The sequence below is a fragment of the Lissotriton helveticus genome, chromosome 3_1 (genome assembly GCF_964261635.1).
Source record: "Lissotriton helveticus chromosome 3_1, aLisHel1.1, whole genome shotgun sequence".
Lineage (NCBI taxonomy): Eukaryota > Metazoa > Chordata > Amphibia > Caudata > Salamandridae > Lissotriton > Lissotriton helveticus.
The window spans coordinates 1,645,666,019-1,645,682,262 of record NC_136061.1 but is presented as its reverse complement, the minus strand read 5'-3'; the positions used below and the strand labels follow the sequence as shown (position 1 = coordinate 1,645,682,262).

Sequence of the window (16,244 nt, the reverse complement as noted above, 5' to 3'; positions counted from 1 at the left end):
GGTGTTCTCGTTTTTCTCACTCCACACATTTCTCTGTGGTAACATAAATATACACCAGATGGCACAGCTGTCCAAAAGCTAAAGCCTCTATAAACAAAATTTCATTACAGACATTGACTGGTCTAAGTTTTTATGAGAGCTTGTCACCATTTCAGTGGTGCACACTGTGAATATAGGCACTCCTGGAGTCTTAGCACTGCTCTATACCTTTTTTTTTTTTTGTCAAAGGTATTTTTATAGATAGATAAAGAAAAACATGCGACAGTCCCGCACAACTTCCCACACAGGGGGCAAATTGAAGCAAGGTGAAAGGAGGGCCCCTATTGCGGAGCGCTGCCACGGGTATCGCCAGGAAGACTGTCTTAATCTCGAAGCAGTAGTGGCACGTCCAGTCCGTCTGCTAAGGAAAGGCAGGAGCTACCCCATGGAAGGGGTTGAGGAGCAATAACAAGTCCCTAAGGATATAGAAGGGTGTGGCCACCTCTCGTGGGAAAAGCTCCGCAGGGCACTTGAAACGGAGACTTCGCGTAAACATAAACGTGAATCGCCCCTACCGCCCCCACCCCCCACCCCCACCCCAGTGGTGGTAGCAGTTAGTCTTGAAAGGAGAAAACAAAAAGATGGTGGTAATCACAGTTGGAACAAGTGAAGTGCTCGTACACTAGGTGGACAGACTGCGGAAGGGAGACCTTTGGAAAGAAACTGAACCAGGGGTCCCCAGCGAAATATAAAGTTTTTAAAATCATCTCGGAAAATGTCAGCCATTCTCTCCACACTCAGCAACTTCCATAGCCGTGCATGCCAGAGTGAGACCACGGGGGCTTCTTTCTGCTTCCAGGCCGCCGCAAGGACGAGTTTAGCTGCCCCCACACAAAGCCACATTATCCTCTTATCAGATTTCGTTTGATGCTCAAGCTCTGGGTCTCGAAGGCCTAGCAGTATGAGCTATGGAGTTCTCGATGGGGTAGCTTAGTATCTCATTAATGTGGGATAAGATCTCCGCCCCGTAAGGCCGGATGATGGGGCAGTCCCACCAAATATGGCGGAAGTCCCCCAGCAGGCCACAGCCTCTCCAACATCTGTCTGAGGAGCTCGGGAAGATCCGTCTCAACTTGGCAGGGTAGAGATGCCAATCCATTATCGTTTTGAGGTGAGCCTCCCGTAGCTCTATCGAATGGTTGTGTTTCGCTACGCATGACCACAGACGGGACCACTCTACCTCAGTGATGTCACGACCAATCACTCCCTCCCACATGGACATGTACCGAGGCCTGGGGACATGGTAGTGGACAGAAGGAGGCTATACAGGAAGGAAATTGTCCCCCGCATGGTGGAGGAAGGACTCAAACGGTGTCGGTGGTCTGGTGGCTGCATCCCTCACCGGGGGGGATAAGGCCCAATGTAATAGTTGGGTGTGGCGGTATTTCTCGGATCGTTGGACACCATAGTCCCGCATGCAATTGTCAAAGGTGAGAGGCGCGTAGCCATGGAATAGGTGTGTCAGGGCTAGACACCCTCCCTCCCTCCATCCATCTGTCAAAGGGCCCCTCCACTGCCGCCGGGGGGAAGGCTGGGTTAAAGTGTATAGGGGTAAAAGGAGAAGGAAATGTCGTCCATCAGTCATCACCAGAGATCGAGTCCCACACCTTAAGGGTAGTGCTAGTGGGGGTGCTAACGTAGGCATTCCTGGGCCTGTCGTTTTTGGGTTTCCACACGAGGTCCCATATCGACCTCCCCGCCACGCTCTTGTCCATATGCAGCCAGTGCTTTTCCGATTCTCGTTGGGACCATTCCACCAAAACACGGAGTTGTGCTGCCTTAAAGTACAAGTGCATGTCAGGCCTACTCCCCCCTCGGGCGACGAAGGGTAGCGTAGGAGAATCGGACTCGTCCACCCTGCCAGATAAAGCGGAGCATCTGCGTCTTGACCCGTCGAAAGAAGTCCCCATCGGGGTGATGGGCAGAGCTTGAAAGAGGTATAGGAATTTAGGGAGAAGGGTCATCTTGATCGCATGTATGCGCCAAAGCCAGGAGATGAACATCGGTTTCCACTGGGCTAGGGTCTTCTGGACGGATGCAAGCAGCGGTGGGAAATTAGCGGAGTAGACCTTCTCCACCGTGGGAGTCAGTTGGATCCCCAAATACTGTATAGAGGTGTGAGACCACGATAAGGTTGTGGAAGATTGAAGACGCAATACCTCCGTCGTAGGCAAAGTGAGGTTAAGGACCAGGGACTTCCCATAGTTGATCTTGAAACATGCCACCCTTTCAAAGCGGAGTAAAGCATCTTGAACGTGGGGTAAGGAATGGGCGGGGTCTGAGAGGGAGAGCAGGACATCGTCCGCAAACAGGGTAATTTTGTGAGATTCTCCAGTAAAGGGAAGGCCACGGATATCTGGATCTTCTCTCACTGCTACTGCCAATGGTTCTATACTCAGGGCGAAGAGTAGAGGGGAGAGGGGGCAACCCTGGCGCGTGCCTCGGGAGTGTAGGAAGGGTGCGGAGACGTGGCCATTGACTACTACCCGAGAGCGGGGAGCATTGAAGTTGGCCTTAAGCATCGTTAGGAATTTGGAAGAAAAGCCAAAGGATGTCAGGGTTAGAAACAGGAAGCTCCAGTCCACCCTGTCAAACGCTTTTTCAGCGTCTAAGCCCACTAGAACGGCAGGGATCTTGAATTTGTTAGCTTTCTCGATGAGATGTACCACCCGTCTGGTGTTGTCGGGAGTTTGGCGGCCCTTGAGGAAACCAGACTGGTCCGGGTGGATTAGAGCTGGCATCAAGTCCTGTAGCCTCCCTGCCAGTATGGAAGAGTAAAGCTTGGCGTCCAGATTAGCAGGGATATTGGTCTATATGATGAGCAGGACGACGGGTCCTTCCCAGGGTTAGGAATAACTGAGATTAACGCTTCAGCCATGGACTCGGGAGACACCCCTTCGTCAGCCATGCAGTTAAATAATTTGACCAGGAAATCGCTCCGTTCCGAGGCAAAGGTCTTGTAAAATGTCGCGGTAAATCTGTCAGACCCTGGGGACTTATGAGGCTTCAGGGCCTTGATGGCCGCTAGGACCTCTTCTCTGGTGAAGGGGGCGACTAGTTGAGCATTCCATTCCGCCGACACCTGAGGAAGCGGGAGCGCCCTCAAATATGCCTCCTGGGCCCTGATGTTGGGGGAGTCCCCGGTGTAGAGAGCGCCATAAAAGTCTCCGAAGAGCCCCGCCTTGGTGCTATCATGATGGACGACGGAGCCCCCCGAATCCCGTATGCCCCCAATACAATCCTTCTCCCGTTTGTCACGGAGCTGGCGGGCCAGGTGTTTCCCCACCTTATTACCTTGGGAATATGAGAGGTGTCGAGGCAAGATGGCGGCTGTGGCGTGGGCTGTGTGAGCAGCTCTTCACTCCAGCTCCGCGTTCTTGAGAGAAGGCATGCTGGATACGGACCGAATCGCTGACTAAATATTGGATTTGTTTTCTGAATTTGCCCATTATCATCCTGGTCTGACCCGACGGCAACCGGAGGGCAGAAAAAGCTACAATTGTATCGCATCCCGTGTAGCAGCAGCGATATATCGGACTGTGCCGACCCGGAGCAGACTCGAGTTTAGGACCCGGGATCCCGGACCTGGCTGTGGGCGTGGAAACCTTCGAAGGTTTTGTTCAGTTTGGACGCTGGCTTTTTATTGGCATTACTTCGAGATTACCGACGGATGCTGCTTGATATTCTCCGACCCCCGAAAGCGTTTTTCTGAAATTTTTACAGGATTTCAGTGTTCAGTTGTGCGTGGGAGCGGTGGGTCTCGGAGAAGGAAGAAGATGCCTCCGAAAGTTCAGACAAAACCCCAGACCCGGAGTGTTAAGACGAAGCAGCCAGCTGAAGGAAAGCTGGCCCAGGCTAAAGATACCGTAAGTGAATCTCTGCTTTCACCAGATATTGAGACTATTGACAGAACGGAGAACGTTATGGGTACTGACTTGCTTGAAAAAACTCCTCTGCCTCAACGTAATTCTATACAAGGCACTCTTCCGCTCCACGTATTTTTTAAAAAGAAAACATCAAAACGTAAGGATACTGTATCCTTAAACTCTGTTGCATCTATAGCGGACATACCCGAGCCTGTAATTAATGTTACTGTTGCAGTAGCAGAGGGGATAACAGATATAACGGAAGCTATTATGGATTTAGATTCACGGGCTCGTAGCCCGCAAGGGAGTATGGGAGATAGAGTCCAAACTGATCCACCACAGTGTGCAGGGACCGTTGAGACTCAGTTGAGTATTGACTCTAACCTTTTGGAAGAGGCACTAATCCTTCAAGAAGGCGGTGAAAACTTCTACTCCCTGTCCGAGCACACTTCTGACGATAGTCTAACCCGAAGTAAGGACTGGGCGAATTATACTGCAGAGAGTAGCTCCTTAGGAGAGGATGAAGATGATGGGGACCTAAGAGCCATCTCAGTCTCACCTAATGCAAGTGTTGCTACAGTTAAGAGGCATAAAAAGAGGGGGTCTCATAATCGTACTCTTACCAAACCTATTGTAGAAGGCTCCGAGAATACGGCGCCAGATCACGTAACCAGGCCTGATATTCCTTTAGAAAACAATCTATTGGCAGTAACTGGGACTGCAATTGCTGAGACTTCTGCTAATTCTGAAGTTGGAAATAATCTTGTTGAAACCCCCACTGAAATCACGTTCACTACTATCTGCAATACCATGATGGCGCATCGGGCAGAAAGTAAATCTGAAAATCTTCGTACTCAAGCCACATGTACCAAAATGAAAAATGCTATTCGTCGAGCAATTAAAATTTCTGCTGAGACTGCTGATAGAGTAACTGAAGCTGAGGCACTATTTTGGCTCTGGAGGAAGAGTCTACGTCCCAGAAGCAAGAGCTTGAGAATGTTAAAGCCCTTAGGGACGACCTTTCCTACAAGTTAACGAGCCTAGAAAATCAGGCCCGTAGAAATAACTTACGATTTCTTGGAATACCAGAAAAGAAGGAAGGGACTGATACTAGACAATTTGATATTGGACTTTTAAATGAGGCTTTTCCTGACTTAAAATCATGGCACTGGGCAAAAGAAGTCCAAAGAGCGTTTCCCCTTTTCTATTAAGAAACCTCGTCAGGGTGAGATAGATTATCCCCGGGCAATCCTTGTCAGCTTTAATAATTTCCTCGCTAGAGATGAAATTTCAGCCTTAGCCAGACCCGAGAAAAGAGCGATTGTAAAAGGATGCACATTTTTTGTGCGGCCGGATTTTTTGTCAGGCAACGGTGGCCCAGCGGTGGCATCTTAGACAACTAATACCTGATTTCCAGAAAAAAGGGGCCACGTTTACCTCCAGAACCCAGCCAAACTAAAAATCCTGAGGAAAGGACAAACAAAATTCTTCTTATCATAGATTAAGGCTAAGGAGTTTCTACATACATTATAAAATTTAGATCGTTATTAGGAAGGATATTATGTTTCTATTTAGTTCGTAATATCACTATACCAAACTTAATTCTTTAGTCATTAGGGTGTTATTGGAGTCTAATTTGTTTTGTCTGCTTCTCCTTTTTTTTCTTCTTTTCTCTCTTGTGGTGTGCGGAGCTGGAGTGACGCGGCACTCCATACTTTACAGGAACTGAGAGTTCCTGAGCCTCCTGTGTGGGGGTGGGGGGGTGGGTGACAGATCTTGGATCAGGGGGTGGTGGTGGTGGGTGGTGGGGTGTAATGCAGCAACAATAGTTAATCCGGGCATTATAAAACAGATTAGTTGGATTTTTATAAGTCATAAGAATATTAAGAATCAATTAAAAAGATTATTGTTCATCGTGTTTTTCACAACTATAAAATGGGGAGAAGAAATTAAAATTTGTTCGTTAAACATCAATGGCCTGAATGATTTTAAAAAGTTAGGGATTTTGCGGCATTTGATTCAATCTTTGCAATTTGACATTGTGTCTACAAGAGACACATATTCCATGGTCCAAGAGAAGTTTGTTGAAAAATGTGTGTCTTGAGCTTCTAATCTGTTCCAAACAAACGGGTGTCACAAGAGGAGTTGCTGTTCTTATAAAACGAAGGACTGGGAAATGTGTTAGAACCATAGGCGATAAATGGGGGAGATGGGGACTAGTGGAAATTGTTATTGAAGGGACTAAATTTACTGTTGGTTCTATATATGGTCCAAACCTAGACGATAAGGAAGTATTTAACCTAATTAATTCTGAGTTAGCTGATTGGAATCAACCTTTAATTTTGTGTGGAGATTTTAATATCAATATTGATGCTAATTGTAATATCAGGAATACTTGGAATTACAAAGGTCGTAAGATCCAAACCTTTAGAGCCCTTAGGGAATTAATCTTAGGGAACGGATTGATAGATGTGTGGAACAAGCTAAGACCCACGGAGCCAGGCGTTACTTATTTTTCAGCTCCACACCAAAAATTTGTTCGTTTAGATTATTTTTTTATCTCTGTAATGCTTACTGAAAATATAAGTATAGATGTTCTACCACAAATCGTCTCTGATCATAACCCTATCGTACTAGAATTATTACTTTCTCCTCAGGATTATTTTCAAAAAAGGCAATGGTCATTTCAAAGAAATCTATTGTTAGATCAGGACTATCTAGCTCATATGGATATGATTATAAAGGAATTCTTTTTGAACAATAATAATACGGCTTCAATTCAGAGAGTTTGGGACACCTTTAAATCGATTATAAGAGGTGAGACCCTGAGCTATTCGAAATACCGTTTTAAAAAAAAAACAAGCTGAATTTAAGGCCGCCTTGGACAAAGTAACTCAGGCAGAATTAAAGTTAGCCTCTAATATCAGATTCGGTTCTGGTATACAGGAAGCTCAAAAAGCTTTGTCCTCTGAGCGGTCAGCCGTCTACTCACTCTTGGCTGAGCAGGTAGCAGTGAAGTACAAATGATTTAAAAAAGAATGCTATGAATTTAGTGAGCAGACGGGCAGAATACTAGCGCATAGACTAAGGCAGAAAACAGCTATTACCGAAATAATTAAAATTACTGATCAAGATGGTGTAAGTCAAGAGTCTAGGTCTGGTATATTGAAGGCATTCCGGGATTTTTATCAATCTCTGTATAATAAATCGAATGATGGTACTAGTGTAAGGAGCGATGCGTCCAGTTATTTATCAAATTTGGATTGTTCCTCCTCTCTCACTGAAAATCAAAGAGCAGTGTTGTCCGTCCCAATCACTTGGGAAGATATAGAAGGGGCTATTCTTGGACTAGCTTCTGGTAAAGCGATGGGCCCGGACAATATCCCCTTGGAATTTTATCGTATGTTCCGTAATGTTTTGAAACCAGAGTTGCTAATACATTTTCAAGAGGCATTTTATGGCCGGTCTCCTCCCTCATTAGCAACAATAGTTGTATTTAAAAAAAAAGGAAAAGATTCTATGGATCTTGGGTCATACAGACCAATTTCCTTAATAACCTCCGACAGCAAGATCTTTTCTAAAATTTTAGCAAATAGGCTAAATGATCTGATGCCTAACTTAGTAGCTAAATTTCAACACGGCTTTATAAAAAAGAGACACCGAGAAGGCGTTTGATAGGGTCGACTGGGGGTTCCTTTGGCGTGTTCTGGCTTGGAAGCGCTTCCCTGTGGAATTTATAACTGCCTTGAATGCTCTATATAATGAACCCAAAGCCGTAATCCGAATAGCTACCGATACTTCTACCACACTAACAATAACAAGGGGGACCAGGCAAGGGTGTCCTTGCTCCCCCTTGTTATTTGCGCTTTACATAGAACCATATTTGCAAAAACTCACAAATGAGGACAGCATCCCCCCGGTCATAATCCATCAAATAGGATATAAAATCTTAGCCTACGCTGACGATGTTGCGATCGTCACATCGGATATCAGTTTGGCATTTCCTAAGATCATAGAACTAGCTCGTGAATTTGGCCTATACTTCGGTTACAAATTAAACATTGCAAAAACACAGATAATTCACTCTGCAGCCGGTTCACCAGCTGGTTTGACATTATCAACTTCGGCTCTTTACCTAGGTGTGAAATTGTCCGCTAAGGTAGAAGATATTCTAGGGCTTAATCTTGATCCATTACTTGCTTCCACTAATAGGTCTCTCGAAAGGTTAAACAATTTATATCTCTCTCTTTATGGCCGTACTAATGCTGTCAAGATGCTTTTTTTTCCTAAATTTCTTTATTTTTTTTCGGACTATACCTTTATTGTTCCCCTCTAGCTTTTTTATAAAACTAGATAGAATAATCTCAAGATTTTTATGGGGATATAAAAGAGCTAGGAGGTCTCTCAATTGGTGTACCCTACCTACGATTAGAGGAGGTTGGGGAATGCCGAATTTCCGCCTATACTATCTGGCGGTATCGCTTAGGCACATGAGTCCTCTAATCTTTCAAGGGATAACTATAGATGATCTCACATATCCATCAATTTATGTAATGATTCTTGGTACTCAAGCAAGACAATGTCTAGTACGCTTTACCGAACCAAGCTATTACAAAAAAACAAGATTTAAAGTCATGCTAACGGCTTTCCAGATATGGAAGCAATTTAAGAAAAGATTTTGTTTGAATAGCAATTTTACCTACCACACACCACTATTTGATAATCCGATGTTGCCAACAATATTCACAGACTATATTGTGCAGCGCTGGCAAAGTTCTAACATATCCCGGTTAGGGGACCTTTATCAGGAAGAACAATTCGTAACATTTATATACTTACAGCAACAGTATAATCTTCCCAAAACCGATTATTTTAAATATTTGCAAGTACGTAGTTATCTAAACACAAAAAATGTATTGAACACTAATAAAATTAAGAAAATTGATGTATTGGAATGCTGCTAGAAACAAAATAGAATTGGGGTGATCTATCAGACAATGATAAACCGAGTAGAAGATAATCTTGAACTATTTAACACGAAATGGCAAAGGGATTTGGGTATAGAGAGTATTAATGTATCTGATGCTTTGGCATTGTCCGATCAAGTTTTGTGTAATGGATCTTTAAAAAGCCAATTCTTTGAGTATATTTGACCTATACCATACCCCTGCTAAATTATTGAAGTGGAAAGCCAATAGAGGTGATAAATGCAGCCGATGTGGATTTCTTGGTGCAAATTCTATTCACATGTTTTTTCTTTGCCCTAATCTAACGCAATTTATTTCTGAAATTCAAAAGTTTTTAAATAATATTATGAACCCACCAGTAATACTTTCTGCCGAACTCGTAATACTTGGTATCCAATCAAATCCCGATAGGCTGCAGACAAGAGCTGAAGAAGGTTTTTTATTTATATCTGTCTATTTTTAGATACTGTATAACCTCTCATTGGCTTGATGTTGATCTCCTTCATTTTTTCAGTGGCAATCTAAATTGTTAAACATTTATCAATTAGGGAAAGCTGTCTACTGTTTAAAGGGGACGAAAAAGAAAGCTTTTGGTTTAAAAATGTGGGCCCCTGTTTATAATTGGATTCAATGTTAAAAGACTAATCTGTTTACTCATGTCAACGCTGTTAAAGTGATGCTCAGTTCTGTTTATTCTCCATCTTTATTATTTATCTGATCTGTAATGCTCGGCTAACTATCTGCTGCTACAAAAGTTAATTAAAAACAAAGGGGAATATGAGAGGTGTCGCAGTTTCAGCAGCGTGAGCTCAGCTCTGTTATTATAGTGAGCTCTAAGTTTCCCCCTAACCGCCGCTAGCTGCCGCTCTGCCTGCCGGGAGGGGTTCTGCTTGTGAGCGAGTTCAAGCAAGGAAAGATCGTCCTGTAAGTGTTCCCGCACTTTCTTTCTCAGTTTGTTAAGGGCAGCGTTGAGGGCTATACAGCTGCCACGGATGGAAGCCTTAAAGGCATCCCACGTGGTGTAAATCGACGTGTCGCCTATAGCGTTAAGATAAAAAAACTGGATATAGCTTTTCTCAACGCTTGGCAAGAGGTTGCATCGCGAGTCAGAGAGGCAGGGAAGTACCATCTACGGTAGGCGGCATCCACTGTTTCCCAACGGAGGCAGATAGCGAGCAGGCTATGATCCGAGACGGATAAAAGGAAGGTCTTGGCGTCGCGCAGGTCCCCCCGAAGAGATTGGCTAAGGAAGAAGTGGTCCAAACGTGAGTAGGAGCGGTGAACATGCAAGAAGAAAGTAAAATCCCTGGAGTGCGGGTTCAAAGAGCGCCAACCATCCACCAACCCCATGTCTGCGATCATTTGCTGGGTGTCGGGGGAGAATAGGCCGGTATCCGATCTCTGGTGATGAGAGCTGTCCACATCCCTCTGTCAAACTAAGTTAAAATCCCCCATTACAATGAGGGGATTGTCTTCAGGAGGCCCTGTATGAACCCGTTCTGACCCACATTGGGAGCATAGAGGACCAGGAATGTGCAAAGTCTACCCCGAAGCATCCCCTTGGTGAGTACTCCCGTGGGCTGTAAGTGTAGGTTCGCCCGGAACATAAGGGCCACCCCCCTGTGCTTCGTGGGGGCGGAGGATCTATATATGAGGGGGAACTGTTTGTTTGAGGCGGGAGTCATCCTTCCTGACAAATGGGTTTCTTGTAGGCCCACCACATCTAAGTGATGGTCCATAATGTACTTCCAGACTTTCTGGCACTTTTGGGGGGAGTTTAGCCCCTTCACGTTCCAGGTCCCTAAGGTAAGCGGCATCTTAGGTGCGGGGATACTTTGTGCATTCCATGAGGCCCACGGGCTCGCCCAGCCCCCCACCCCACAGGCAAAAAACAATCAGCCATCCGTGTAGCCTCCGTCAACAGTTCGGTGTGACCACTCATGCCGTGTGCCAAAAGCAAAGAAAATAACGGTAATCCCCCACAGCTACCACCACTACCCCCCCTCCCTTCCCCCCAACCACCCCCCTCCCCGCCCCAAAAGATCCTCTATACTGAACAGTGGACCCCTTCAGAAGAGGACCCTGAAGATGATCATAAGGGTCGAGTCTCCTCGACTCCGCCAGCCGTAAGTCCGAAGTCTCTACGGGGCCGTGTCCTTGGAAAAGACATAAAGTACCTGTTGGAACAGACTGTTCCGCGTCCCTCCGACGCTGGCCTCACCTTCACCCCGGGTCTCACTCGGCTGAAGGTTCGTCTTGTGGGGTTGCCTCCGTCACCAATGCCACAGAGGCGACTGCTGCTCCCTGTTTCTGGAGGCTAGCTGATGGATCCGGTTTCCCCCTGGGCACGGCCCGGCCAACCCTCTGCCAGGCCGGGGAGCGCTGACGACGTCGTGCAGGGGTGCCGCCATCGTCGGGGGGCATCGCCGAGGCCTCCAGCCCCAGCAGCTCCATGGCTGCCGTGAGAGATCTGACTTGGACAAGCTTGTTCTTCCAGCGAAAGGGGTGACCCCATGAGTAGGCCACCTTCTGGTCTCGGAGGAAGGTAGTGACTGGGCGAAACTCTCTGCGCTTTTGCAACGTCGTCGCTGCTAGGTCTTGGAATAGTTGGGGATGGTGGTCACGGAACTGCAGGAGCCCGTCCTCCCGGGCCTTCCGGAGTATGCGTTCCTTGTTGAAAGTCGTGGACACAGACCAGTATGTCGGGGGGCGGCGACTTTGGTCCTCTAGGCAGACCGAACCGGTGGGCCCTGTCCATGCGTCTTCGCCTAAGACGTGTTTAAAAAGGCTTTCTACGTATTCTCGCAGATCGGCGCCTTCCCCGGACCAGGGCACCGCTCGAATACGGATGTTGTTCCGGTGGGAACGGTTTTCCAGGTCTTCGGCGTGCGCTTGGAGGTCCAGATTCTGCTCCGAGAGGCGGATCACATCCTGCTGGAGTCGGTGTACGTCTTCCGCCATCCCCAAGTCTTGTTCCTCCAATGTCGCCACCCTTTCGCCCATGTCGTCCACATCCCTCCGTACCTCACGAAGATCCGACGCCAGTTGCGAACGTAGTTCGGAAATGTCCTCCTTGATGGCGGAGAACAGTTCCTTCATGAAGGCCGGTGCGTCCTCGTCTCCTCCGGTGGGCGACTTGCTTGGTCCTGGTGGCGTAGTAGGCGACGTACCCTTGGACAGGCCGTCCTTGCTGGGTTTATCTTTACGGGGTCTGCCCGCCATAGTTCCTGTGGCCCGGGCCCGTAGAGCAGGGATGCTGCCCCCCGTCCGGCCCCCCCCGGGCTGCGTGCAAAGTGACTCTGGGCCACCCCTCTCAGGTCGCCAAGTGGGGAGGTTTGCACCCGCTGGGTCCCACACCGCACCTCTCGGTTCCCGCACCACCCGATTCAGCAGTCCACGCTAGTAGGGCACCGTCGCGGCCGGATGCGCCGTGCCAGAGGGCACTCTCGGCAAAGAGCAAGGAAGATCACAGCAAGTCCCCTCCAGGTGATCTCAAGGTGTACTCAGTCGTTGGGGAGCCCCCACCGGGAGCTTAATGTAGAAGCAAGACTGCGATCTCCGTCAGTCCGCTACTCCCCCGGGGACACCAAGCCCCAAGACGATCCCTCATGGGGCCTCACTCTAGGGCGGCGCCTCGCCACGTATGTGGAGACCCGTGATCTCCGGCGCACGGGAAGCCCTCGTCTCCCACTGTGTAGGCGCCTCCATGGAGGGCGTATGTAGCTCGGGGGGTGGGGGGGGATCCGCGCTCAACAGTCGGGTGTTAGGCCCATCGTGACCCGGTCTCCCCGGGCCAGGATTCCTCCGTCTCTGTCCCGCTCCACTGTAGCGTAGGCCCCTGTAATCAGCACCCTCTCGGGGGTACAAAGCACTGCCACAGTCCGTCACGGTCCCACTCCAGGGGTATCCAGGGGCATCGAGCCAGGCCTCCGGCCGTCAGGCGCAGCCGTCCACTTCCCTCCTGCAGGCCGCCCCTCTGTGCTGCGCAATCCAGGCGCGGCCTACCTAGGCCTCGGAGCCCCGGTCTTTCCTGGCCCCGCGGCCAAGTCGCCTCCAGTCGGGTTCCGGGCACACCGGGTGTAGGGGCGGCCCCTTCGCCAGCACGACACACTCCGGGGGAAGAAAGTTAGAGCCAGGCCCCTCCGCAGGCCCCGGACCCCGATCCTCACGTAGATTCCGCGGCCGAGCCGCAAACAGCTAGTCTGGGCGTCCGCCCACTGTACTCGCCTCACTCCACAGGTCGGAAGCACGGCGATGCGGCACTTGCTGGCTCCGCTCGCAGCATACAGCGGACCAAGCAGTCGGGGGCCGTCCACCGATCTCCGAGGGGGCGCCGGTCACTGCAATCTCGCTCGGCTCCGCTGCCCAATTCGAGCCGCTCTGCTCCGAGACTCCGACGGGCCCTGCGCGCGCCCACCGCCAGACAGGCCGCAGCCACAAACTCCGTCCCAGGGCACCGCCGCAGCGGAGATAAAAGCCCCGGGCTCCTCCAGGCAACTTCAGAGCCTAGGCTGCACGGGTGGCGATGAGCAGGAGTACCCAAGGGAAGCTGGAACAATGCTAAGAAGGCCCGTGGCGCCGGAGGGACTCTCAAACACGTCTCACTCCGTCGCCATCTTGGCCACGCCCCTCCGCTCTATACCTTTTAAGAGTACCCACTTAATGTGGAGTAGAGTCACAGTACCCTGTTCAGTGGCTTAGCTAAGCCTCAGGCTGCCCATAGCTGCCGGATTGAAAGGGGGGTGGGTCATGGGAGGGGGGTGCTGGCGAATCATGCGCCAGTGACGGCTGCAGGTAAGAGCGGGGGAGGGGGTGCTGCCGCCACCCCCAAAATTCGTGCCGCCTGGCGCGGTCTGCAACCCCCCCCCCCTTAGCAACGCCACTGACCCTGTTTAGCCACTTGTTAGAACGAAGTTAAATAGGAAGAATCTAAATCATTATTGTTTAACACTAAGGTGGCAGTCGTAGGTTGACGTAGGATTTGTGCCACATTTTAAGGATAACCACGGAGTTTAGGAAAATTCCATTGAGATTCACTGTATACACAATTATCACAATTATAATGTGTGGGTATTCTTTTAGTGTGGCCTGGATTTGGCTCCCTTGTACTTGGGATGGACTTCACTGTCCATTTTGAATGTGCTGTATCATGCATAAATGTAAACAGGGGCGTGTAAATGCATGTTCATGCCACGTATTGATTACAGAATGCCTTTCTTCACTTAATCCTGTTTTTATCTAATTTAGATACCATGAAGATTATTCATCAGGCGCACGGCTCGAAGGTATGTGTCTATTTAGTAAAGAGCAAGCTGTGCTACAAAGCAATGGAGCTCCTTGCATTATGGGGTGTTTACAGAGGATACTCCAGAAAAGGGGGTGTTGGGATACAGCCTGAAGGGGGAGAGTTATCAGTGGAGATGGTGATGGTGCTGTGGAAGTTGGTGGCATAGTATGTATGCAAGTATCACTGTTATTATTATTTTAAACATTAAGGCTCTCTGATTTATTATTTTAAACATTAAGGCTCTCTGATTTATTATTTTAAACATTAAGGCTCCCTGATTTATGTTTCTACAGATTTTACAGAAAAATAAACCATGTTTCCTTGCCTGTTTATTCGAACACAGAAAAAAAGTAGGTTATTCTTTGCAAGACTCGATGCTGATGGTGTGAAGGAGGGTCAGTTCGGTGGCAGTGCAGATTTACAGAAAGGGAGTTTAGAAAAATTAGTGAAATTTCCTAATGAAACTTACATAGCTTCAGATGTGCATGAGTTTGCGGGACAGAGCTTATGTGTTCAGATAAGAGTATTGATGCCTTCTCAAAGCGGTAAATAACTGAGAGGTATTCGAGGATGACTATCAATTTCATTTATGAGATAACAGTGAAATTATTTATTTCACTTAACACAATATGGATAAAAAGTAATCAACATGGAAATGTAAAAAAGAACAAATATTCTTAAAAATAAAACCCTAATTAATATGAACTGGCATGATGTGAGTGTACTGGGCTGAAAATTTCGACAAAGTAATTGCACTTTTCAGTCTTCATGCATTTTCTTTTCTTTGCTCCGCTTTAGACGAATGAGCTTGTGGTGAGTTTGGAAGACGATGAGACACTCATACTGAAAGAAGAGAGCAGGTTGAAGGACTCCGGGGTAGGTAAGTAACCACAACAGTGCTTAATTTGAACCTGCCTTTGCAGGCGGGCCCTGCACTTATTAGGTTTCGCCTGTACTTGTGCTGTGCTTGTGAAATCTCTTGTATACAATATATCTTAAAAGGGGACTCTCATCAGTTCCAGTGCCAAATTACTGTGCTCATTCACTTTAGTGTGGAAACTTTTTTTTGTTAACTTCCCCTGGCTGCATTCATTTACAATACTTCTAAAGATGTTCATACTGTTTAAACCCCATTCACTGTCAAGATAAGATCTCTTCCCACGGAAAAGGCTGACAGCTTCTAACAGTATGCTGGAATGCTTGCTTTTTATTATTTAGTTGTGTTAAGCAGATGCTTTAGCCTTTGAACGTGTGCGGCATTTCCTATTCATGCCTCAGTACCTTTTTTTGCACTTTTTAGCCTTTATTGGATTGTTTTTTTAACCTAATCTTTTTGGTCATTATGATCAAATTCTAAATGTTGTAATAAACAATGCAGGTTAAAAATAAAGTTAATATACAAGAGCTATGCTATATTTTACTACTAAACATGCAGCCACAAGTGCAGTTACCACACAGACCACAGGGCCACGATTTGCATGGTGTAGCAGGTGCAGACGCACCGGGGCCAAAAGTTGTCAGAACTCCTAAACACATTATATTGCTATATTTGACTACTAAACAGGCAGTCACAATTGCAGTTAACTTGCAGTTAAAAGGGACGTGATTTGAATGGTGCAGTGGCACTGGGGCCAAAATCTCTAGTGACCCCACTAAACCCAGATTATTGTTAAAATTTAGAACTAAACTGGCAGTCAGTCACAAGTGCAGTTACCTTGCAGACAACAAGGTCATGATTTCAATGGTGCAGAAGGTGCAGTGAAACCAGGACCAAAAGCTCTAGGCACCGCACTAAACACCTACGATTGCTGTATTTTACTACTAAACATGCAGATACAAGTGCATTTAACTTGCAGCCAACAGGGTCATGATTTGAATGATGCAGCAGGTGCAGTGGCACCGTCCCAAACGTTGTCAGAATTCCTCTGAACACCAAGTATTTATATATTTGACTACTATACAGGCAGTCACCATTTCAGTTACCTTGCAGTTAAAAGCGGCTCGATTTAAATGATGCATTAGGTGTAGCGGCACCAGGGCCACAAGTTGTCATAACTCCACCAAACACCAAATATTGTTCTATTT

The 16,244-nt window shown here is 47.5% G+C and overlaps 1 protein-coding gene across 3 annotated transcripts in view; it reads left to right on the top strand.

The window, feature by feature from the left end:
• Positions 1-16,244, top strand: part of C3_1H2orf76 (chromosome 3_1 C2orf76 homolog) — a 144,541-nt gene that overhangs the window by 109,256 nt on the left and 19,041 nt on the right. For all 3 annotated transcript variants that reach the window (XM_078682389.1, XM_078682391.1, XM_078682390.1), the window contains exons 4-5: positions 14,120-14,157; positions 14,958-15,039. In XM_078682389.1, the coding sequence (XP_078538515.1) occupies positions 14,120-14,157; positions 14,958-15,039 (120 nt within the window). The remainder of the gene's footprint in view (positions 1-14,119; positions 14,158-14,957; positions 15,040-16,244) is intronic.